Genomic DNA, 24857 nt, shown 5'->3' with positions numbered 1-24857 from the left:
TGCGGCATGTGGGATCTTCCCGGACCAGGGCACGAACCCACGTCCCCTGCATCGGCAGGCGGACCCTCAACCAGTACACCACCAAGGAAGCCCAAAAAATAAATAAATTTATTTACTCATTCAACAAACGTTTAATTGAGTGCCTACTACATTCCAGGTACTGAGGATACAGCAGTGAACAAAAGAGACCTCACCTCTGCTTTCACAGAACTTAGAAGAGACCAACATTTAACAAATAATCACAAAATAAATGTATAATTACACATATTACAGGATAAAATGAGACAAATTATGAGCTTAAAAAAGACCTTTCTGGGAGGTAACATTTATACTGAGAGCTGAAGGATGAATAGAATTTAGCCACATGAAGAATAAGCGGATTTGTTTTTTTCTGATAGAGGAAACAATATTCATGAAGGCAAGAAAGAGCTGTATTCAAGATTTTAGAGGATTCATTCATTAACTTATTCAACAACTATGTATGGAGGTTCTAGTAAGTACCAGGAACTAGGGGCTGAGGATAAGGGATGGGAGAAAATGATCAAGGTCAAGTTGAGGTAACAGCAGACAAAACAGGTATAAAAATTTCTATAGGAATGGAAGGGCATGGTATTCATAATAAAGCCAAAGATGTATGTGTGAAAAAGGAGGAAACCAATGCATTTGGCAGGAAAAAAAAAAAAAAAAAAGGATGGAGTATAGGTAACAAACACAAAGATTTTCTACCTCCTCTCAAATCCAAATAGTATAGACTTACCTGAGAAAGATACGTTCAAAACAGTACCATTCATTTATTTAAAAAATTACTTATAGATAGAAATACTTAGATGGCTCAGTGCTAAAATGTTCATATGCAGAGAAGAAGTAGAGATCAAAAATAAATTTTAGGGCTTCCCTGGTGGCGCAGTGGTTGAGAGTCCGCCTGCTGATGCAGGGGACATGGGTTCGTGCCCCGGTCCAGGAAGATCCCACATGCCGCGGAGCGGCTGGGCCTGTGAGCCACGGCCGCTGAGCCTGAGCGTCCGGAGCCTGTGCTCCGCAACGGGAGAGGCCACAACAGTGAGAGGCCCGCGTACCGCAAAAAATAAAATAAAATAAAATAAAAAATTTAAAAAATAAATTTTAAACATATATACATGAGTTAAGGCATAGCTATACTTGGGACACTACCCTACAAGCTATCCATGAATGTGTCTCAACTGTGCTACGCATTCAAGGAAAGGGAACCACTTTTTCAGAAAAATAAGCAGGCTTTCTTTGCAAGAGGCCAAAATATACATAGAATAATCTGAGGATTTGAAATTAAAAACTGATCAAATGAACCTAATAAGCTTAAGGATGAAGTGACAGTTACACAAACTTTATGGTAAGAATATGCTTGGAGTTACCAGCAAGTTAAAAAGGGAGCCATAAGAAAGATCATGACCTCATCTCAGCAGTAGACCTGAGGAAGTAGAGCCTTTTCCTCCTGTCTCCTCAATTATCTAAATGGTAATACTTTATGTTTGGTACATGTCAACAGCATTAAAAAGTTACAAATATTTGACAGTACCTTCAAAAATATATATGTATGCAGAACTCTGTACTATTTTTGCAACTTCTCTATGAGTCTAAAATTATTTCAAAATAAGAAGTTTGGGTAGATTTGCTACAACAAATAACACAAAGTCTAAAATTTGTGTTAATTTCATGAAGCAATCAAAAAGAAGGACAAATGAAACAATTCTCCAAATTATGCTCTGAGAGTCCAATTTTCACTTCTTCTGTTAAGGGATGCAGGTACCTATCAAGAGAAAAGTCCATGGTCTGTCTTGGACATCCACTGCCCACCAGACTTTTGGTGAAGTCATTTCAATCTCTTTAAGGCCTCTGCTACACCTACCCCACAGGTTGGTATTATATACTTTTTGACTATGGCATACTATACAAGTATTCATGATCATTATTTAGAATTATTTATTTGAACTGCATTATTCCTTCATTAAATGGAGGAATATCTCTAAGATATGATGAACTATTTGGATTTTTTTCAAGTCTTTGCATTTATCAAATGAATCTTCTACTTAATTAGGGGCCCAGATTTAACCAACAGATTTATCTAACAGTAAATATAGTTATTATATCCCCCCAAATATAACAGAACTACAGTCTAAAAAATGTTTTTATCTGCTTTAGCCTTTTCCTATAAAGTTCATTAATGGAATTGGTTAACCTGTTACCTTAAAATTAATTCGGTTAATTCTGAAGACCTGTATTTATTTATTAGCGCTGTCTAATAAAGTTTGATGGGGCATAAATACAGTGTGAACAAACATACTATCATACATAAAATGTCTGATGAAATATATTTTCCCCAAAGACATTAAAAATGAAAAAATAGCTCTTTTGAAGAAAAGAGGCGATTAAGTCAGGAATTTCGTGAAATCCAAACGCTGAACCTTGAGAACCCAAAAGAAATTTCAAAGTCTGACAAAGCAAATACATCTCTTATAAAACTGGAAATCAATGTGTACTTATAAATGATGCAGCACAAAATGCTTTATTGTAACTTTAATGTGTCAAAATCCATTGTCCCTCTGCCTTCCATCAAGTACACTCTTAGGAAGAAAAATATTATATTATTTTCTGTGTTAAAACTTAGTGTACAGCCTAAAGGTGAGTCGGAAAACAGAGTACAAGAGTAACCCTCTCAAATCACGCATTTACTCATTAAAACCTCAAGGTAGCCCATTTTAACATGGCACCTAATTTTGTTTCCTGGAAAATGTATTTATAGACCAAAACTAGAAATGATTCAAGTGGACAGTTAAAAAGAAAATTAAAAAACATCAACAGGAAACATATAAAAATAATATTCCGTAAGATATTATCTTTATAACAGTAAGAAAAGCAGGATGCCCCCTCCCCTTCAAAGTTTCCAGTGTTCACCATTCAGCCAGTCTACTCACTTCCGGTGGGTGTGGTCCATGCCACTGTTTGGTATTGCTTCCAACTTTGCATTTTTCTGCCCACAGATATTTCCATAGCTGTCGTATCCTGACACTAGTCTTGCTGCTGCACCTGTTGCTACTGAAAAGCCACAAATAAATCCCTAGGGGAAAAAAAACAGAAAAAAACATACAAATAAACCATTTCAATAGCAACAGTCACTACTTGATAAAATAATGAGCTGCTTTTGTCCCTTGAAGGGAACAAAGAGCTATCTTTCCTTTTGCAAACACTATTTCACTGTTTTCCTTGGATTTCACATAAGCGATATACAAAGCAGTCCACAGGGTAACACTATTTGCTACAATAACAAATCTCAAGCTTTTACATCATAAGGTTGTCTTTGCATTTTACAATAATAATAGCAGCTTCTCTGTATTGAACATCTGCTCAATGCCTGGATCTGTACCAGATGCTTCCCATACATTTTCTCTAATCCTGATGATGGGGAAACTGAGGCCCAGAGAGCATAAATAAGTTGCCCAAGGCCATAGAAGCTAGTAAAGATCAGAGCATAGACTCAGACCCAGCTTTCTTCATTCTTTAGTTTTATTTGGTTGTAAAAGAGTTCTGTTAAATGAACAACAGCCACAGATGAAAGACAAAAATTCAAAGAACAATAGGTATGTGGGTTTTGAATCACTATCACTTCAGTACACACAACACTTCTGTTCCCTTCCTGCAGTAAAGTTGTATACAAGCCAAAGAATTATACCATGAAGCACCGCCACGCTCTGAATATTGGAGACTTGAAGAGAGTGAGGCACTGGGTCCGTGTGCCGCAAAGGTCACTTCATTTCATGGGAATATGCTTCGCCACAGTGCCAAAGGCAAATGGTACTTCCTTCAGAACTGCATCATGCTTGCTAAATTGAGGATGCACTGACCAAAGCAAAGCAATAAAACCCTACACTCAACTGCAGGCTACTGGGCATTAAGAACAGGAAATAAGGTGAGTCACCACTAATAAACTGACTGAATTGGGAGAAAGGACGGGGGTTAAGAAATATTCTTGCAACACGGTCATTAAAAAGGCTGAGTTTTTTGTTATCTTTATTAAAGCGACGAACAAAGGTAGAGATTATCACTGTTTCACTCATCATAGCCAAGTATCATGAGTAGTGCTTACCTAAGCAGGCTGCTAGAGCTCAGGTCTACACTGGTAAATACCGTACTCATATGCAATGCCTCAAAGGATTTCCCCCTTAAACCTGCTTTCCTAAAAAGGCAAACAAACTCTTTTTTCTAAATAGCTCCTCTATGTTTATCGTGCAGGTAAGGAAAATGAAGGGGGAAGCGTAGAGAGTGTAGGTCTACCTAGTGAAAACGTCTTGAAACTACGCTTTGTAAGAAAGTGGACTTGGAGCAGAGACTATGCCTGATTCACTACCCTCTCACCCTCTGATCCTTTTGCCAAGTTATTTTACTTCTCTGTGCCTCAGTCTACTCACCTGTAAAATGAAGATAATGAGTGTCGCTCTTAAGGCTGCTGTAAGGATTAAATGAAACAATCCAGCAAGGGGGTAAGAATCCTGTTTGGCACATAGTAAGAGCTCAATAAATGCTGGCTATTACAGTCGCTAGAAATGAGAACGTGTTGTAAGGGAAAGACCATGGGCTTTGGAATCAGATAAACCTGCACCGATCGGTGGAATACTGATGAGTCCATTTTCTACTCAGGTGACCTTGGACAAACTTACTTAATTCTCCATGCCTCACTTTACCCATCTCTAAGTTGGGGCTAAAACCACTTACCACTAAGGCTGCTGTGACAAATACCTAAGATAATAATGTAAAGTGTCTGTCTCAGTACATGTTAGTACCCTTCTGCCTCAAAGCACAGCTAACTGCTAGCACTGGAGTTAGGCATAGGCTGGTCAGTATTCACTCATTCACCCTCACTCTGGTTTCCCTCTCCCTCTCTCCTGACTCCTCCAAGGAGACTGCAGGGCAATTAGTTCCACCTCAGAACTTCAAGCCAATATTAAGACATGAGAAAAATAGGTATACTCCCCAACATACATATACATGTGCAAATCAGCATGCCATTTTTTAAAAATTTAAGACCTTTATTAACAGGTGCTTGCAGTTTGTTGACTTTTTTGAAAAAAATCAACCTGTAAACTTTTATTACAAATTAAAATGAGGTTCTTAAAAATCTCAACTTGACCAGATATGAAACAATTTAAAAACCTTTAAAGGTGTATTGAGAAAAACCAGGCTTTTTAAAAAAAAAAAAACAAAAAACACGTTTGTCATTACCAAAAAGATACGTCTTTAGGTAAAAATAATAAAAACCTCATGCTGCATAGATAATGCAGATAGCTCTAGTTATCTGCTCAGCAGGCAAAAAGCAAGCACTTAAGGTCTTGAGCTCCAATCTTTTGTTCATTGCTTATTGCTGGAATTTCGTATTCATTTCTTCTTGTTGGATGACTAAACCGGATGATGGTAGAGATGGTAAACTGGCATTTACTCAGCCCCGCCCTGCTCAGCCTCGGGAGCAGACAAGCTGACGAATTCTCAGCTGGTGGATCATCGGCTGCTTTTGTCTCTTCGCCGCCTTGTGGTTTAGGGTTTTCTGGGCGTCTGCGTCTGTAATTGAAGTTGCGGCGGTACCGACGTTGAGGTGGCTGCTGACCTTGGGTCTCATCTCCTTGATTTTCCTTATCTTCTTCATTGCCGTCCTCTCCGGGCTGTCTCTAGCGAGGAGGGCCCCTGCGGAATCGTGGTCTATAACCCCGATACGTATTCTGTCTCACTGGTCTACCTTGTTCTCCTGCGCCCTGGTTGTCAACACCCTACATCACCTCTCCCTGCACAGGAGAGTTGGAATACTGTGGTCGACACCCATAGGGTCTCCGCAGGCAGTAAGGTGGGCATCTTCGCCTGTGGTAGGGCCGCCGCTGTTGGGCCTGGCCTTCAGGAGCGCTCTCCGATCCCCCATCCTTTTCCCGGCTCTCACTGATTTGGTAATTCTGCTGGTAATTGCGGGGAGGACCCCTGCGACGTGGAGAGCGTCTATAATGGTTATGGTCTGCTGCACATTTACTGCCTTGCGCTGGAACTCCACCAGGGCCTGTAACATTTGCTGCCTCCGCGTCCCTTTCTCCTTCAACGACATCAAACTCCACAGTCTCTCCATCTCCTACGCTGTGAAGGTACTTCCTGGGGTTCTTCTTTACGGCAGTCTGGTGTGCAAACACATCTTCCTTGGTGTCACTCCCGTTGATGAAGCCCTACCCGTTTCTTACAATGAACCATTTTACTGTTCCCAAAACCTTCGTTGCGATGACCTTGTCGTCTCCGCCGGCAGGCGCTGCTGATATGAGGCTGCCTGGGCCGCCGCGCCCTGCGCCGCCGCTGCCCGTCGTGCAGGGCGTGGTGTTGGCAGCGCTGAGGGCGGCTGCCGGGTCTCGGCCTCGCTGCTCCTGGTTGCGGCGACGGTGACTGGGGCCCCCTGCAGCAGCTGCGGCTCCTCCCAGGCTGTGATGGTAACTAGGTCGGCGGAAGCGGTGGCGCTGCTCGGGGCTCTCTGGGGTCCGCTCTCCCAGCATGCCATTTTAAGCATATCCTTGAACTTCAAATTAAGAAGCCCTACACTAAACAAAACTGGAGGTGGAGGTAAATATTGGAGGTTTCATGGCTGACTTTTCCAATACAGCTCTTTAACAAGAAGGATCACAGAGTAATAGAAAGGGAATCCAGAAAGTTCTGGATTCAAACCCTCATTCTACCACTTACTACCTGTATAACTTTGATCCAGTTACCCACTTAGATGTTTCCTCCTCATCTCTGACACAAAGTAATATCAACTGTTTCACAGCCTAATGATGAGGACTAAATGAGATAATGCATCTCTAACTTCTAGCTGGTCTGGTACATGGCAGGTGATCAATGTATGGTGCCTGTTAGTGAGAAAGACTAAAGAGGTTGACAACAGTAATTGGGGACAAGCCAAAAACTTCAGTTCTCTACTTTAGACAAGACTTTCTAAGGGGTCAGGGAAAGTGAGAACTAGTGTCAGTCATTTTGTTATGACACAGAAACATTCAGACCACAATTACAATCTTCTTTCACTACTAGTCTAAAATAGGAAAGCCCCTGCATAATTAAAAGGTTATGTTCTTCTTTCACTTTTTATACAAATATTCTTCTTATGTTTATAAGTACTTTGTGTTACAGATTGCCTTAAATGGTTTCTGATTTCCCTTTATGACTATTTTTAACAATACTGTGGAACATGTGGTTTTTGTGCATGTGTGTGTGTTTGTGTTGTTTTTTTAAAAAATCATAAGCCACCTCATATCCCTCTGGGATGTAGGCAGAGTATAAATTATAAATGTTCCATATATATTGGTAAAATGGGACACTGACATATTTTCACAGAGGCCATTTAAACTTCTTAGTAGCTTCCTAAAGCGTTAGGGTGGAGAGGGTAAAAAGCTGCAGCGGAGAAGGAAGGAGAATAGGAAGCTAATAAGATAGAAAGAAACCAAGACTGTTATTCCAGAGACTTCCTATATGGTACAAGTAGTGACAATGGAGAACTAGGCCAAATATAATTAAAAAGACAATCTCCTTTTTTAAAAAAATGTGAAATCCAAATGCAGGAAGCAATACAGTTTCAAATGAGAAAAAATGTGGTACATGAAATTAAAATAGGCTGAGAGAAATTTTACAGAACGCACTCAATAATTTAATGGCTCCGTGAGGCGGATGGGGGCCGTACTCAACAGAAGGAAATCACATTAACTAAGCAAATGATAAGGGGGACGAGGAAAGCTTTTATACACCTAGAGCAGGGAGCAATCACTAGAGAGAAAGTAAGTCTATTAGTAAGGAAGAGAATCCTGGCTAAAATCTTAAAATGACTAAGCTATTGAAGTGCTTTCAGAACTGCTATTTGAAGAGAGAGAGAAGGAGCAGACAAATCTAATAACAAACAGGAGGTGACTCAAATCAGATAAAGGGATACAGGGATGGTAGATCACAGGCAAGATCTGGCAACTAATAAGTACCTACTGCCTACGTCAGAGAAAAGACAATTTGCTAATTAATGAACTGTGCTCATTTCCCCTTCACATCACAGGGTTTATTAGTTCAACTTAAGTAAGAGTTTTGGCTTAGTTTCATTCACTCTCAGTCAAAAAAAGGGACATATTTTATTTCACAAGCATGTTTGAATTTCACACGTGGAGCATTTACCGTGCAACTGAGCAAGGCAGAGGCCTCAGTTTCTCTCTGAAGAAAAAAAAAAGTCAACAAAACATGCATGAGGGGTGGGGATGGGGTATGAATATGGCATTATGAAGCATACTTCAAGATAAAAAGATGGGGGAAAAAGACTAAGGCTTACAAGCCTTCTCCCGGGGATTAATGAAAATATATCCAGGCTTTTTTCTCAAAGACTTCCTCTCTTATCTCAATCAACACTTGGAGTCAGTCTGCTAATAACTAATTTGTCAGACTTCAGAGTAACACTTGGCTTCTCTTCCTCCTGTTCTGAGAACCCTGAGACAAGGGGGCTATTAGGACCCAGCAGACGGGATAGAATTAGAATGCCTGATGCAGAACTAATACTTATGCAAGCAAATTTCAAAAACAAAGTTAAAAGCTTTGCCAATCTGCCAGATTTCTGGATTTCTTTAAAGTTTAATAGGATACATTACTCTAAGAAAGAGGAAAAAAACAAGAATGGTTGGAAGTCTAGGAAATATCCACTCAATAAGCATTTATTGAGCACATAAAAACGCAAGATGCCATGCAAGGTACAAAGGGTTATAATACGTAAAGTTCACCCTGAAAGAACGGAAGTGTTCTCAAAAGAGAAAAATAATGGGGCATGAGGGAGCAAAATCAGAGAGAGGTTCAGTTCCATGGGCAGCTCGAGCAATGAAAAAGAAAACACAGACAAAGAATATGTACTGAGAACTGAACCCAGCTCTTTTGCAAATACTCATGATCCCAGACAAGTCACTTTAAATTCTCTGAGCCTCAGTCTCCTTACCTGTCATTAAGAATGGACTAGATTAATCTCAAAAGCCCTTTCCACTTCCAAAATGTTATGATTCTAAGGGAAAGTACATACAGAGTAAATTTTTTCAGGGTATACTTCCAGGGAGAAGTATAGGCCCTTTTGATCCACTATAATGACTGAGTGGGGAAGGGGCGGGAGGGGATGTAGATTAAAAGTAAATGGATTTAACTGAACTGTACATTTAAAAATAGTTAAAATAATATATTTTAAGTTATGTATATTTTACCACAATGATAAAAAAAAAAAGAAAAACCAAAAGATTTAACAGAAAGTAGGTAGCCACTTGGATCAGGTGACCTTAAGGTGATTTTTGGCATGCTGTTCCTCCTATTCTATCATCCTGCCAAGGCACAGCCCATCACACAGGTGACGAAACACTGCAGTGAGCCTTTGAGTCTTTCACTTTGTGCTGCATACTCCACAATAGTTAATGAGGTAGAAACACTATGCTCTAAGAACTAGACTACGGGCTATAAAATAAAAAAGGTCCTTGAAAGCAGTCTGCAGGGACAACCTATGCAGACCTATAATGGCTCCTAAATCCAGCTCTAGTCCAGATCATTCTCCAAAATTCCAGCTCTGTATTTTCAACTGCTTATCCCTACCCACACACTGTACATGTCCACAACTCACCTCCTTCCACATTTCCCCAAACCACTTCCCCTTCCTGCATATGCCGTATCTCCGTTAGCAGCACCGTTCCTGACTAGACTGCACAGCTAGGATATGGAGTGAGAGGACTCTAGCGTCCTAACTCTGCACTAGAGGAAGCAGGAATGCTAAACTCTTTGCTCAGAGTCTGAAATATTGACTAGACCACATTTAACTGGCAGGTGAGGTTACTGTGTCCTACAGGTCCATGTTCTTAACAGCAACTTCTTTCGTTGTTCCCAATTCCGGGCAACAAAGAAGGGACTGACTATCTCTTGAGGTCTTGCCTTCTAACTCTTCTACCCTGGGTTCAATGCTGCCGCCACTGTGTAATCTTAGACAAGTTATTCAACATACCACTGTGCCTCCTTATCTGTAAAGTGGGAATGATGATAACAGTGGTATCTACTTCACTGGGCAGTTGTGAAAATTAAATCTGTATTGAGTGCAGAGGACAATACCTAGTCCATAAGTAAGCAGCAATAATGATCAGGGGTAAGTTGTAGGAGGTATCTGTGTCTTCTATTTTCCAAGGTACGTACTCCTGTTAGGACCATCCAGACTCCTCTTTTTCCTGACTTTTGAGGTAAGATGATCTGGGCAGATTGGGTCCAGGTGGATCTCTTTCCTTTCCTCTTCTCACATCTACCTCTACTTGGGACAGAATGAAGTCAGACTATCCAAGGTGGGAAGAACCTTGAGTCCATGTGGGCCAAGCTTCATTCCACAGGTCATGTTTACCAAGGAACTGGGCATAATCAAGTGACTGCTTGGCTACTAACAAAGTAGTACTTTGTTTATCCATCCCACTCTTATTCCTTCATGTGCACAGAAACTGTGGTTTGGAACCTACAAGGAGCTGGAGTAGGATTTGAGCTGAAAAAGCTTACGCAGAACCCATAACACAAGAATCTCTTAGTCATCCTTTATCTGTTTCCCACTTGCCCGCAACACTGGTGACACCAAATATAATTGATCCCGCTCCTTCACTCTCTCTCCTCTCCTTTACTATTTCCTTATTTCAGGTTTTTCACCTCTTATCTAGACTCATCTGAACTGTTGCATCAGCCTCTGAACTGGTGGCCTGAAATCTCTTCCCTCTTTACAATGACTTTACATTTATTTTGGCTACCAGGGCCATGTTTCTAAACCCAGCCATATCATTTCTTGCTTAAAACTCTTCAGTAGTTTATCCGTGCCTACAACAGTAGGTCTCAACACTGGCTGAACATTAGAACCATAGAGATTAAATCAGATTCACTGGGGTGGGGCCCAGGAACGAGTATTTTTATTCTAATACCAGCTAATTCCAATATGCAGCTAGTGTTAAGAACCACTTGTTTACTATCTTAATGGAAAATAAAAATTTAGAAGTACAATGCTACATGTAATTTTTTAGAACAGGGTAAGCATATGTCCAATAATTTCAAAATATTGAATAAGTTCGAATGTGGAAGACGATAGCGCTCACAAAGGCTGATAGCAATTTACTTTGAAAAATACTCTAAGTTCTAGACAAGCATGGAAAAACCTTAAAAGGGAAGAAATAAAAGAGAAGTACAAGTATTTATGACGAGATGAACATGTATAAATAAAAAGATTTAATGGTGAAAATGAGTAAAAGATGACAAGATGTTAAAATATTTCAGAACTACAGAATAGATACCAAGGAGTGAGCAAAGAACTGCAAGTAAGGGCAGTGAGTAAAGATATAGTTTGAGTAATGGGCTGCAAAGATTGACTATAAAAGCAGAAGCAACTGGGCCACTAGCTGAAAAGAATATAGGCAGAAAGTTCCGGTTCCTATTCTATTTTTGCCTTTCATGGGCAGCAGTATATTCTTAGATAAGCTAATACTTAATCTCACTACACTTTGCCTGTAAACTGGGGATAAAACCCATTTCATAGTGTAACTGGGAGAATTTAGTGAGATAAATACATATATGAAAGCATCAAGCCCATGATAATCCTCAAAAAATATTTGTTGAATGTTTCTCTGAAAGGTACTATGGAATGAAATCCAAAGGCAAAAACAAAATACAACTTTTAAAAAACATACAAAACACATACTCAGAAGACCAAAAAAAAACTCTGGTCTATTGTTGTGCCAGTAAGGTGTGCAACAGAACTTTGAGATTTCTCCAGTTTCCACATGGCAAAATTTGATGTTAGCTCAGCTCCAAGATGGTAATCCATAAAAAGAATCATTCCAAAACAAATAATGCTATGCCTGCATTTAAAAGTACACACAGTGGGTCTTAATTACCATCACACTGAAATTAACATTATATTAATTACCATTGCATTACAACGTTTCAGTAAACAAATGGCTCCCTACTCTCTGGTCACTCCCAAATCAGCCTATTAACATTAATGATTGCACTTTCCTGAGCTATTTTAGCACAGAAAATCAAAAGCACCTCGGGTGGCAGGTACATATTTTTATAAACATAATTTTGAAAGGTCAGCTGCTATTTATCCCAGGGTGAAATTCGGGGGTGGGGAGAGGTTGTGGACTAGTTCTGTTAGCAAAGAATGTTCTCCACACTCTGATGCTGCATTTCAGTTGCTACTCCATTAAACTAAGTAGACTCTTGAATAACATCTTACAAGTCCTAAGTTAGGAAATGGGTATTTTGATGTTTTCTAAATATCCTAGATTTGATGAAACTGAGCTGTTTATTATCTTTAAAACTAACACTCTTTATTTTACTGGATTTATTATATCTCATCAGAGTTCACTGCTTTCTTTTCCTTGATTCAGAAGCTGGACTGGTGCCTATACTTATGCCCATTAGCCATGAATAGGGTTGTTCTGTGCTTCTCAAATGACATTTTCGAGGTGGGCAGCCGCAGAGAGACACAAAATAGGATTACGTAAAAAGTAGTAATAAATAAAAAAATAACAAGATTCCTAAAAAAAAAAAAAAAAAAAAAGAAAGGTATGGGAAAAAGGAGGTTAAATACACTCACACTTGAGTGAAAAAAAAAAGGGTGCCTGAGGTAGCATGATTGTGTTTCCAGCTGCAAAGCCTAAGGAAAGAGAGAACAATACTGTCTGCGTGATCCCCTGATCCCCTCGAGGGAGAGGAAACTAAGTGGCAGAAAAGAGCACTGGCCTGGAAGGTAAAGAGTCCTGGGCTCTGTTCCCAACTCTGCCATTCACTATGAGTGTGGCCTTGGGATGTTCATTATCATCTCTGGGGTCTGATTTCTTAACGTATATAATGAGGGTGATGCACCAGATGAGGATTTCTAAGTGCTTGCTAGCTCGAAATATCGGCTAGCTCTAAAACAGCTGCTTTCTACCTTTTTTCCAGCCCAGCACACTGGTGGCAGTGACACTAAAGTCCCTGAACCCTGTGTGGAAACCCCTGCAGGGTAGAGCGGGGATGCAATCTGAGTAAGCACAGCCCCAGCACTTTGCACTCTGCTCCTCCACCCTCCACACCCACTGGAAAATCACCAGCTCCCGTGACCTCTGACTGAGAGATGCCACTTATTACAGTAGACACAGCAGGCAGCAGGAGCCTAGTATGGGTCGAAGGAGGAAGAAGCAGGGAGAAACCAGCCTCCTTCTAGGAAGAACTAAAAAATGTCAGAACTGGAAGCGTTGTAGATATCATCTAGCAAAACCTCTAATTTTATACAAAAGAACACCAAGTCCCTGAAAGGAAACTGAATGGCACAAAAAATAACCATCAGGTTTGTGTGACTGGGTTGGATGAATACTCAGGACTTGACCCCATGACCATTGCTCTGCTCACCATCCCATCAAGATCATAGTTCACGGATATTTTGGTCAAATTACCTGGCTTTCTGAAATGGGCTAGTCAAAGAGATAGAGTTTCAATTATTCCTTAATTTTGACCACAGTTTTCATGCAAACCAAAAAAAAAAAAAAAAGTCAAGGGGTTCCAAATACCACTTAACTGTATGGGGAAAAATAACCTGCTTCAATGGTATCCTAGGACTTCCAGATGTAAGCAATTCAAGAGGGGTTATTTATTTATTTACAGATATAAGTAAATAAATAAATAACAAGTTCCCTCTTTAAACTAACTCCCCGTCATCCCCTCTGATCATGAGTTCAAGTTCTGAGGATCTGTGAGTTTCTTACCATCCCAATGCAGAACAGGATAAAAAGCAGCAGCCACGGTATGTCTGTGCAACTACGGTCCTCCAGTGGCTTCCATTCTCGTTTGGAGCTCTAATTGAAAACACAAAGAGAGTGGTAAATGTGAATTTTAGTTAAAGTTAGGAAGGTGCAAACATGCCATCGATACCTAGATCCCTTCTTTTCCTGACAAATTCCTATTGAACCTTTGAGTTCAATAGGAACCTCAAATATTTGTCACCTTTCTGTGAATTTTATCCTAACACCCACCTCTCTTCCTGGCCAGGATTGATTCCAATGCTGTTTTGGTACCTCCATTAGAGCAGTTAGCATGCTGAATTATTATTGATTGAGCTGTGCCCCTAGCAGAGCATGAACTTTGCAAGGGAAGAGACCACTTCTCATTTCCCAGCGTCCAACGTGATGCTTGAGGGTTCATGGTATATACTTAGTAAGGGCTTTTTTAAATTAATAAACAAACAAATTCTTCCAACATCAATCTTGGTGGTAGCTTTTTCTTTGTGTGTCCAGATGCTAGACTTAAAAATGTAGAACGTGCTTTCTACATGTTCTCATCTAGGAAGGAAGCTCTTTAATTATGAATTCCTATTGAGGGGTAGACTCTTCTAAGTCTAATAAAATTCAGGAACAAAAAACTAAATTAAAACACTTTTACAGACAGATCTGGGCAACTCCTAAACCACCATCCACAGATTTTCATTCTGTTTTTAGAAAGTGTAAAGAGTTTTTAGATCAAACACAAAGATTCCCTAACTAAAAAGCTAAAGGCATTCTAAAAGTTAACTTGCAAAGTATTGATTGGAATTGAGTGCATTTTTTTTTCATACAGCGATAGTCTTAGTTTCTCAAATCAGCTCACAAATTCCCTTTAACCAGAATGTAACTGAAATAACACTCGAGCTTTCTAATGAACAAAAATCCCTGAGTCTCACACCTTTTCCTGGAAACAGTAAGCAGAGAAGGGAGAGAGAAGGTAGCCTTGGGAAACTTATGGGAAAAGTTCCTGCAAAAAGAAGGCCAGGGCCTCCAGTGGCTTCCATGACAAGATCCAGGAAGCTATCCGGAGAAGGCCTGTCAGTAGGAAAGGACACCAGCACAAGGTGTGGTAAGGAGATAAGAGAGCTCTCTAGTATAATTAGTACATAGAGTTCAAGAGTGGGGACCCAGTTCTTAATCAGGTTTGCTTAGCTTTCTCTCCTTCTAAAACAGTTTTTAACTTTGACAACCTGATGAAAGCTACAGATTCTTTTCTTAGGAGATAAGCATATAGTTGCATAATTTTCTTAAAAGTTTAGGGAATTCAGACCCCAGGTTATGAAACCCAACTTTAAAATACCTGCGTATGGATATTGAGGGCAAAGCGCTGGAGCTACAACCACTCCTTCCTGACCCCTAAATGCTAACCAGACAAATGCCTTTCCCTTCTTTAGTGTCTTATACACTGTTAGTTTTTCACAAACAACAACAAAAACCACCACCCTTGATAGCTTGTTCCCAGACACCCACACAAGAAAACAAAAGAGCACTAGTCAGTCATGGAAAAAACCCTCACACCAAGACTCTAACTAGCATTAAAAACCAAGAGTGAGTAGGCAGTGTTTTCCAGAGGAATATAACACTATGGCAACTGGATAAAGGACTCTGTCCTCTCCTTGGCTCTGTCATTAGTTAGCTACATGACTTTGGATAAAACGCTTCATCTCCCTGGGTGGCAGGAAGAAGTGAGATTAAATCTCTTAGGTTCCTTCCAACTCTAAAAATCTATGGTCAGGAATGCAGTTTTGTGAAAATTTGTGCAATGACAAAAAAACTGCAAAAATAATTTGACATTACTCCCTGTGTTATTCAAATAAGAATGCACACATTGTGGTCTGTGTTTTGGAAGACAGTTGTTCATAGTATGAATAAAGAATGTTTCTTTGTATTAAATAATTTCAAGCTTGAATAATACCCATTATAGTAAAATTACTTACAAACACAGAATTTGGACACATCTTTGAAGTTCATTACATTTACTCTAAGGTGATTTCCAGAGCAATGGCTACTTTGAAATACTATATTTGTTTATCTTAACAAACAGTATGTATTAGGGGAAGGCAGGGGGGCGGGGGGCAAGTCTCAGACTGATTGAGCATTTTCTTTATCCACAACTATTTTCTTCGTATTTTTACTTCAGACCAACATTCAGCTTTTAATGCTTAAATTTTTACCTATAACATAAAGAAGGTAGAATTTCATTTTGACCAAAAAGACACAAAGATTCAATATCTCAACAGTCAACTTACTGTGGGCCACTTCTGGGCCAAATACATAGAAAACCTTTCACTGGGGATGAGAAGTGGAGAAGGGGTAGGGGTTACATATAAAACATAGAGTACAACACGGAGTAGAAGAATACAAAAAAAGGAGGTAGTCACCTCACTCAGATAAAGAAAACCTTCTCCAGGAGGGGCAGCTTACCTCATAGGCTATTCTGAGGATTAAATGTGAGCATCTGTCACACAGTAAGCACTAATTCTTGGTTATAATTCTTATTTATCAATACTCACTTTTCAGTTAACCTTCTCGCTATTGTAAAAATATCCCTTTACCAGGTGGACCTTTCCACTAAAAGGACAGAAAGAATATTAAATTCACCTTTTCCCCTTCTATTACTAAAATTTTGACTTAATGGTGGCATCTTTCATTTTAGCTACTGTTTTTAATGCTTTCAGTTATTGACTACTATTAACTAGGCACTATACCCAAAGCTTTATACACATTACTTTCAAAATAGCTCTCTGATGTATGTATCATCCCTATTTCACAGCTAAGGAAACTCAGGCTCAAAAGTTAAGTAATCAGGGGCTTCCCTGGTGGCGCAGTGGTTGAGAGTCTGCCTGCTAATGCAGGGGACACGGGTTCGAGCCCTGGTCTGGAAAGATCCCACATGCTGCAGAGCAACTAGGCCCGTGAGCCACAACTACTGAGCCTGCGCGTCTGGAGCCTGTGCTCCGCAACGAGAGAGGCCACGATAGTGAGAGGCCCGTGCACCACAATGAAGAGTGGCCCCCGCTTGCCACAACTAGAGAAAGCCCTCGCACAGAAACGAAGACCCAACACAGCCAAAAATAAATAAATAAATTTTAAAAAGAAAAAAAAAAAAAAAAAAAAGTTAAGTAATCAGACCAAGGTTTCACAACTGTGCAACCAGGATTTCAACCCAGGTCTGTGGCCACAAAACCAAATCTGATGAAAATATCATTCATTTTGCACTAGTCAGTAAAGAGCAAAAACACCTCCATTAGTTTTTCCTCACACAGCAAAATTTGGAAGCCAACCCAATAATTTAAAATCCTATAGGCACAGTGAAAAAGAGAGATGTTTTATGAGCCCTGAAATTTTTCAAGCAAGTCAGGAAACCCAACAGTTGAAAGAATTTAATGATTCTTTAACAGACTTAACCAAGTGGTAACTGGATTTAATGCTGTCTGTTTCTTCCAGTTAAAATCCACATAGACCTAGCAAAAGTAAAATGTTTTGCAAAAGCACTTTTTAAATGTGATTTTTATCCCATTCTCAAATTCTACATGAGGTTAATAAAGGCTGTCAATCAATGTTAGGTCCCTTTCCATTCACAGAATCTTACAATTCAGGAACTAAATAGGACCAAAGTAATCATACAGTCTAAGCCTTTAAGTGACCTAGGGAAAGGAAAGGAAGGGACTTGCCTGACTTGCCCAAGATCAATTGTTTTGACCTTCAAAACAATTCTGTTAGTTGTTATTATATATTCCCAGTTTTGCTGCTCTGTAAAAGAGAAAACCAAGGTTCAAAGAAAATAAGTGGAAAATTCAGTACTGAAACCTGAGTCCCCAAACTCTAGCAGAGATGGAAACTATAAGAAAGAGTTCAGAAAATGCTAAAAATAAAAAACCATGGTAACAGAGATGAAGAATGCCTTTGTCTGGCTCATCAGTAGACTAGACACTGCCAAGGAAAGAATCGATAAATTCAAGGATAGGTCAATAGAAATTACCCAAAATGAAACACAAAGAAAAAGAGAATGAAAATTAAAAACCCAGAACAGAACATCCAAGGACTACAGGATAATAGCAAATGGTCTAACATATGTGTAATTGGAATCCCAAAAGAAGATTAAAGGGAGCACAGGGAATGAATAAAGAAATAATGACTGAGAATTTTCCAAAAATAACAAAAGAAATCAAAGCACAGATCCAAGAAGCTAAGAGAATCCCAAGCAGGATAAATACAACACACACAGGCCTGCATACAAACACATCCTACACAAACTATATTCAAAATGTTGAAAACCAAATATAAAGACATCATCTTGATGGCAGCAAGAGGGAGGAAAAGACACACTATAATCAGAGAAGCAACGATTACGCAAACTTCTTATCAGAAACTATGCAAAGCAAAAAAACATGGAATGACATCTTTAAATTACTAAAAGAATTAAAAAGAAAAACAAAAACATTATTAACTCAGAATTCTATACCCAGAGAAAATGTCTCTCAGAAATGAAGACTTTTTCAATGAAAACCTAAGAGAATTTATCAGCAGCAAACCTGAAGTACAAAAAATGTTAATGCTCTTCAGGCCGAAAGAATATGATACGACACAAACTTGGATATACACAAAGAAATAAAGACTTATAAAATGAAGTTTTGAAATTTTCCATAATAAAGTATTTTAAAAATAAGCGTGTGAATATATGTGTATAACAACATTCTCATTACAGTCTTCTTGCACACTCTACAAGATTAATAACCTAGAAAGCAGAATTACAATTTTTAACGCTAGTATTAGAGCATAAAAAATAAATCTAAGTCAGACCACAGCTGATGTATGCCTTATGTCTGTATTATATTCATATCCTTAAAGTTAGGGAGGAACAATATTTAACATCTTCAGATTCCTTCCTATATTTTCTACATCATAGATTAAAATAATTTTTTTTTTCCATAGTATCTTACAGAAGTCATAGTACAGGCAACTATATATATCCTAGACTTCACATTCACTATGAACCCTAATAGCTAAAACCAAGGCCTTCTGGTGAATTTGATATGATAGGGGTGTGTATTTTTTTAGGAAATAAACCTAAAAAAGTTTTGTCTTAAATTTCCATGTTGGGAATTCCCAGGTGGCGCAGTGGTTGGGAATCAGCCTGCCAATGCAAGGGGCACGGGTTCGGTCCCTGGTCCAGGAGGATCCCACATGCCGCGGAGCACCTGAGCCTGTGCGCCACAACTGCTGAGCCTGCGCTCTGGAGCCCGCGAGCCACGGCTGCTGAGCCCACATGCCACAACTACAGAAGGCCGGGCGCCTAGAGCCCGTGCTCCGCAATGGGGGTGGGCGCTACAATGGGAGGCCCAAGCACCGCAGCAAAGAGCAGCCCCGCTCACCGCAGCTGGAGAAAGCCAGCGCAGCGGCAAGGACCCAACACAGCCAAAAATAAAATAATAAATAAATAAATAAAATTTAAAAATTTCCATGTTGTTCCTAATGAAGTCACAGTTGTTGAGTAACTGTTTTTTTAGATAATAGTCACACACAAAGATTTTGACAAGTGATATGTTACAATGAGTTAGTCAAATCAGGCATCACTGGAGGGCATCAGCAGTAATAGGGCTGGCAGGGTGGGCCAAGCCAGCGAACAAATCAGGTAGGAAAAAGTCTGGCAGATGTGAATCTAGTTCACAGAAATAGGCAGGGCTGGTTGGATCAGGAAGATATAAAAGGATCAGAGAAGCAACAGCAACAATCCAGAGTTAAGACAGAAAGAGTCAGCTAGGTCTCAAATATGGAAACAAGTAGGGTCCAAAATCTAGGAAGTCAGAAGATCCAGGTGATACCTAATGGCAAAGATCAAATGCTCCCTGCCCTCTTTTTATGCTCTGCATACCGTCTATATGACTCTCTCCTAATTAAGACAGATGTACAAAGATTCCCAAAAGATTCTTATCGTAATCTAGTAACAGTACTACCTAATGCTATGAGTCTTTCCTTGATACACCAGATTTTTGTAAACATGGTTCGAAAATAATGAAAAATGTGCTAAAAAAAATGGTATTGTCAGTTATACTAAGAAGTTACTTAATTTGTCAGGTAATACTCTTAAGCATTCTGTTGGTTTGTCAAATAAATACTGAGCACCGCACAAAGAACCTGAGATCCAAAGCCATGTACGATAGTCCCTACACTTACGGAGCTCTAGTTTAGTGAGAGAGGCAAACTAAGGATTGATAATGTGAGTGATGCCAGAATAGAGATGTGTAAAAAGTACTGCAGGAATAGAGATAGGGAACCATTAAGCAAACATTTGCAAGATTTATTGAAATTACCTCATAAACTTCTGAAGCAAACACTAAAAAATGATCCTCTGTTGTCTAAAATAGAATGTGTTTTTGTGCCCAAAACATACTAAAAATTCTCGCTACCTATGATGGGGAAATATTGACTGCCAAACAAGAACTATTCCACTCAGAAATGTTTAGTAGTAAACAAACAGAACATTAAGTTGGTTTAAAAAAACAAAAATCAGCCATTTTCCTCACTTTGTACCCATTAGATTTCTCTGTACTACATTTTATGGCTGCTCCAGTTAGAAAGGAGCCTTTCAGTTTTGGAAAAGAGAAAACGTATCTTCCTTTGTTTTCTGGAACAATTAGTGCAGGGCTATATTTAACTAAGCTACTAGAATAATATTTTCATGTTGATGTCATTGGTGCGATTCCTACTAATACTGAGTTAAGTACTATCTTGTCGCATACATCCAGAGTTGCTATAAATTGGAATTTCTGATGGGCTAAAGAACTACAGGCTCCCTGTCATTTACCTAGTAAAACTGTCTTTACCTAGTACCCTGTCCAGCGGCTCTACTTTAGTTTTCATTTCCCAGCTACTCCGTGGCACAACTAGAAAGCCTCTAAAGCAGTCACTGAATGCATCTCCAAGGTCACTGCTACAGACATTCATGATCTAAGTACATATGTCGCAAGCACTGGGCTATCTGTGAGGACTTCATTTTGTTCATGCCCATCTGTTTTACACAAAAACCTCCAATATTCAAGACAAACAGTCATACACTCCAAATCTTCAAAGCTCCCTCCAAGGACATACTGGTTCATTAAATTCCACAAAATGCTTTTATTTGTGCAGAGTAGTAACAAAAGAATAAAAGAGCTGATGTGTATCATTTTTGCCACACTCTTGAAAAGAGTGAGCAGACCTGATGAAGTTGGGCAGCAATAAAACATGGAGGCTTTCAACTTTCTGTTCATAGCACCTGAAACTAAGATCTTGTAACAGGATTTTGAAAGACATTGCCTGTCCTTTGGGAAAGCTCTCTCAAGGATTTGGAGTGCATAACTCCTTACAGTTGCCACAAGTAGCCCATTTCATTTGCTAAGCTTGGCGATGGCAATTCATATTTGCAAGGTAAAAATAAGAGCTGTGATTTTAACAGGCAGTTAAAGGTAATAAGATACATTGAGTGGAAAGGTACAGGCATCTGTGTCCAACTGCTTCTCTTAGTTCATGAACTCTATGCTAAATCACAAACATTCATCTATTTAAGGAAAAAGGGGGAAATGGCAACTAGAGCTGCTCTAAGTTATGTATTTACACAGTGACAGAAAGATCATGGGAGATATGTTGCCAATGACTTCATTCTTTCCCTGAATGCCCTAAAAAACAATAACTGTGGGTCTGTTAGAGTTGTCCTTCTCCCATCAGACTTCTCAGGGGCTGTCTTTCTTGCACACAAGCACATGATAATTACTGGGCAGAGGCCACGTTCCTCCTGTCCTGCAACATAGCTAATAGCATCTTTTACCTCCATGACCAATAAAACATGATCAAAGTTTTACAGATAAGCCTTGTCTGTAATCCTCTAACAGTATTTCTAACTTGCCTTTCTTCTGAATCATCTGTAAGCAATGTTTTTAATTTAAAATTACTATTTGGTTTTATTCTAATTATACAGTTTTCATGGGCTTCATTCCCCCCCCCCCCATCACATCCTACAAGTGTCAGAACATCTTCAGTACTTGGGGACACCAAGGGCAGACTGAAAGGACCAGAATTGTACTTTGCACCTCCAACCTGCTACAGTACAGCCAGTTTCCATATAGCTAATGGATTTACTGACTTTTCTTGCTATACTGTAACCCTTTCTTTTAAAGCAGGAATTCATAGGTACTCAAAAGAGGATTGTCATTCCAATCTTGCTTCCTTTCCTTGATGGAATGGCTAAGAACTGACTTATGAAGACAATGATGACTTATGGAGAAGAAACATGAAGACTACACTGATCATATACATAGCTAAGAGGTGAGTGGAAATGAGTAAGTTTATGTCTTAAATCAAAATTAGATCTCATCTTTGCCAATGAAGAGTTTTTAGTCCATAGCAATTGTGCACAGAAATAAATATATGTTCAGTTCTGTGGCAGTGCCTAAGAACTCTCAAGGGAACAAATACTTATCACAGTTAAATAATTTACAAAAATATAGATTACATTCCTTTCGTGTTCCTAATACACACTGTGTACACACCACCATCACCGTAATTATTATTTCACATTATAATTATTTGCTTCCCCAGTAGATTACGAACTTTTTGAGGGTAAGGATAATGTTTCTATTTTTTGTTTAAATCAGGGATCAGTAAGTACTTAATATTCTTCAAGTGAAAGCCTATTCCACATGAAAGTAGAATCTTACCCTAAGTGGCTGAACATATAATGGCCATTCTTCCTACCTTACTGCCTACTTCGGGCAGGGACTTGTTGGGTTTTATTCACTGCTATATCCCCAGTAGATGAACAGTGTCTGGCCCATAATAGGCTCTCAGCAAATTTATTTAATGGATGAATGAACAAGGTGAGGTCTTTTACCATTCAAGTAGCATAATGTTAGGGCAAACATCCTCACTGTCTCTCCTGCATGAGACCATTTCCTTAAAAAGCATTCTATTGCATCACAGGCTGGCTCCTTTTCCCACAGATATTGTAAAGTATAACATTTCCCAAAGATGTTGGTCAGTAGGTTCTGTAAGAAAAATAAATTCCAGATTTAACTACGTCTTGGAAATGCTAGTTAATGAAATCTAGTCTTTTGAGCAGGACTTCTCTGAGACCTTACTGTGAGACTCTCCAAAATGTATCTGGTCACACACTGACTGGGAGACGTGAATACAGACAGTGCCAACCTCTCTCAAAATACATTTCTGGAAACCAGAGCATAAGGGTTCATGGTTAGGATTGATGCTCCCACTGAAAAACACTTTCAGAAGTAAAGGCTGGTAGCACTGTTTAAGACTATGCTGAAACTCATAAAAAAGAACGAAACCTTGCCATTTGCAAAAACATGGATGGACGTGGAGGGTATTAATGCTAAGTGAAATAAATCAGACAGATACTGATAGCACTTATATGTGGAATCTAAAAAAATACAACAAACTAGTAAATGTAACAAAAAAGAAGCAGACTCACAGATATAGAGAACTAGTGGTTACCCGTGGGGAGAGGGATGGGGGAGGGGTAATATAGGGGTAGGGGATTAAGAGGAACCAACCATTAGGTATAAAATAAGCTACAAGTATATATTGTACAACACAGGGAATAGAGCCAAAATTTTACAATAACTATAAATGGAGTACAACCTTTAAAAATTGTGATTCACTATATTATACACCTGTAACATTTAATATTGTACATCAACTATACTTCAATTAAAAAAAAAACTATGCTGAAACTGAACACAATGTACATTGGTTTGACACTCTGGAAAGTAATTTGGTGATACATTTAAAAAACCCAAAGAAATCATCTAAAACATTAAAATAGCTGCACGTGAGATGTCCAATATAGTGATATTATGAGAAAAAATTAGAAATTAACTATCTATAATAGAAAATAATTAAAAATGAGAATGGAATATTAAGCAATCATAAGGGTAATTATGAAGACTTTGCACAGTAACATATAAAATGATAATGATAAAAAGCTGTGTTCAAAAACATGGTATGAAATTATGCCATGCTCCGGTGACACAATTTATAAAATAGTATATGCAAATGTAAAAGCATTAGATGAGGATAGTGCAATTTTTAAATAGTTAGACTTATAATGCATTTTTCTCATTTTGATTTCTATTAATGCTATTTAATTATGGAAGAAATATCAAAAAAAGAGGAATATTAGCTCCCATTTCTTCAGATCATGCTTTTTCTACTTCCTCAGTATAGTGTCAGCTATAAATAGATGCACAATGAAAACTACCAGAATATATTCAGGTCATTCTATCTGACACTTATTGACAGGAGATCAGAACATTTCAAACTTCACTAGAAAGCCATATGCTGAGAATCACCTAGGCAAGAGCAAGATTTCTCCTGAAAAATGCAGAACTGGCAATGTCAGAGAGGTAATACACTCTAATAAACATTAGAGAGGAAATCACCAGTGTAGTGGGAGGGAGGAACGCATACCTGGGTGTGAATCATAGCTCCTCTTCCAAATAGGAGTATGATCAGCTGACATGATCTTCCCAATTCTAAGGTAAAGATGATTCTCCCTACACCATTCACTGTTGTTTTCAGGATTAAAGTAAAGCTGCTGGCTAGTAAAAAATCCTGTTTTCAGGATTAAAGTAAAGCTGCTGGTCCTAAACCATTTGTTAACATCCTTTCCCAAAGGGCTATGAGAAAAATCTCCCCAGGAATCATCTTAAAAAGTGAATTCTCGCAAACAATCATCTCAAACATTTTAAAACTGCTCCCATATTGTATACATTCTAAAATGTGTGCTTGGAAAGTGAAAAATGTTGTAAAGGAAATACAACCGGGAGAAATTGAGTGCACAGTTTTATAGATAATCAAGGTAAACATAAGAAACAAATAGTAACTTTCAAATGATAACACAATAAGAGCGACTGAAATGACTTCTTACATCATAAATTTTTTAAGGGACTTGAAGAAAACATCAATCCTAAAACCACAGTTAACCAAATTATAAAAAAAAAAAGTCCA

The 24857-nt window shown here is 38.9% G+C and overlaps 1 protein-coding gene and 1 pseudogene across 5 annotated transcripts in view; both read right to left on the bottom strand.

Moving 5' to 3' along the window:
* SLC44A1 (solute carrier family 44 member 1) overlaps positions 1-24857 on the bottom strand; it is a 214712-nt gene that overhangs the window by 149364 nt on the left and 40491 nt on the right. For all 5 annotated transcript variants that reach the window (XM_022600292.3, XM_089913488.1, XM_089913489.1 and 2 more), the window contains exons 2-3: positions 13800-13889; positions 2949-3091 (exon numbers count right to left, since the gene is read on the bottom strand). In XM_022600292.3, coding sequence (XP_022456000.1) covers positions 2949-3091; positions 13800-13889 — 233 coding nt within the window. The remainder of the gene's footprint in view (positions 1-2948; positions 3092-13799; positions 13890-24857) is intronic.
* Positions 3098-13793, bottom strand: LOC111188109 (Y-box-binding protein 1 pseudogene; annotated as a pseudogene).

Source organism: Delphinapterus leucas, chromosome 6, assembly GCF_059928025.1.
Source record: "Delphinapterus leucas isolate spDelLeu-1000000601 "Yukka" chromosome 6, BTC_Dleu_Yukka2, whole genome shotgun sequence".
Lineage (NCBI taxonomy): Eukaryota > Metazoa > Chordata > Mammalia > Artiodactyla > Monodontidae > Delphinapterus > Delphinapterus leucas.
Note: the sequence above shows the minus strand (reverse complement) of the source record. Positions and strands in the feature narration are given on the sequence as shown.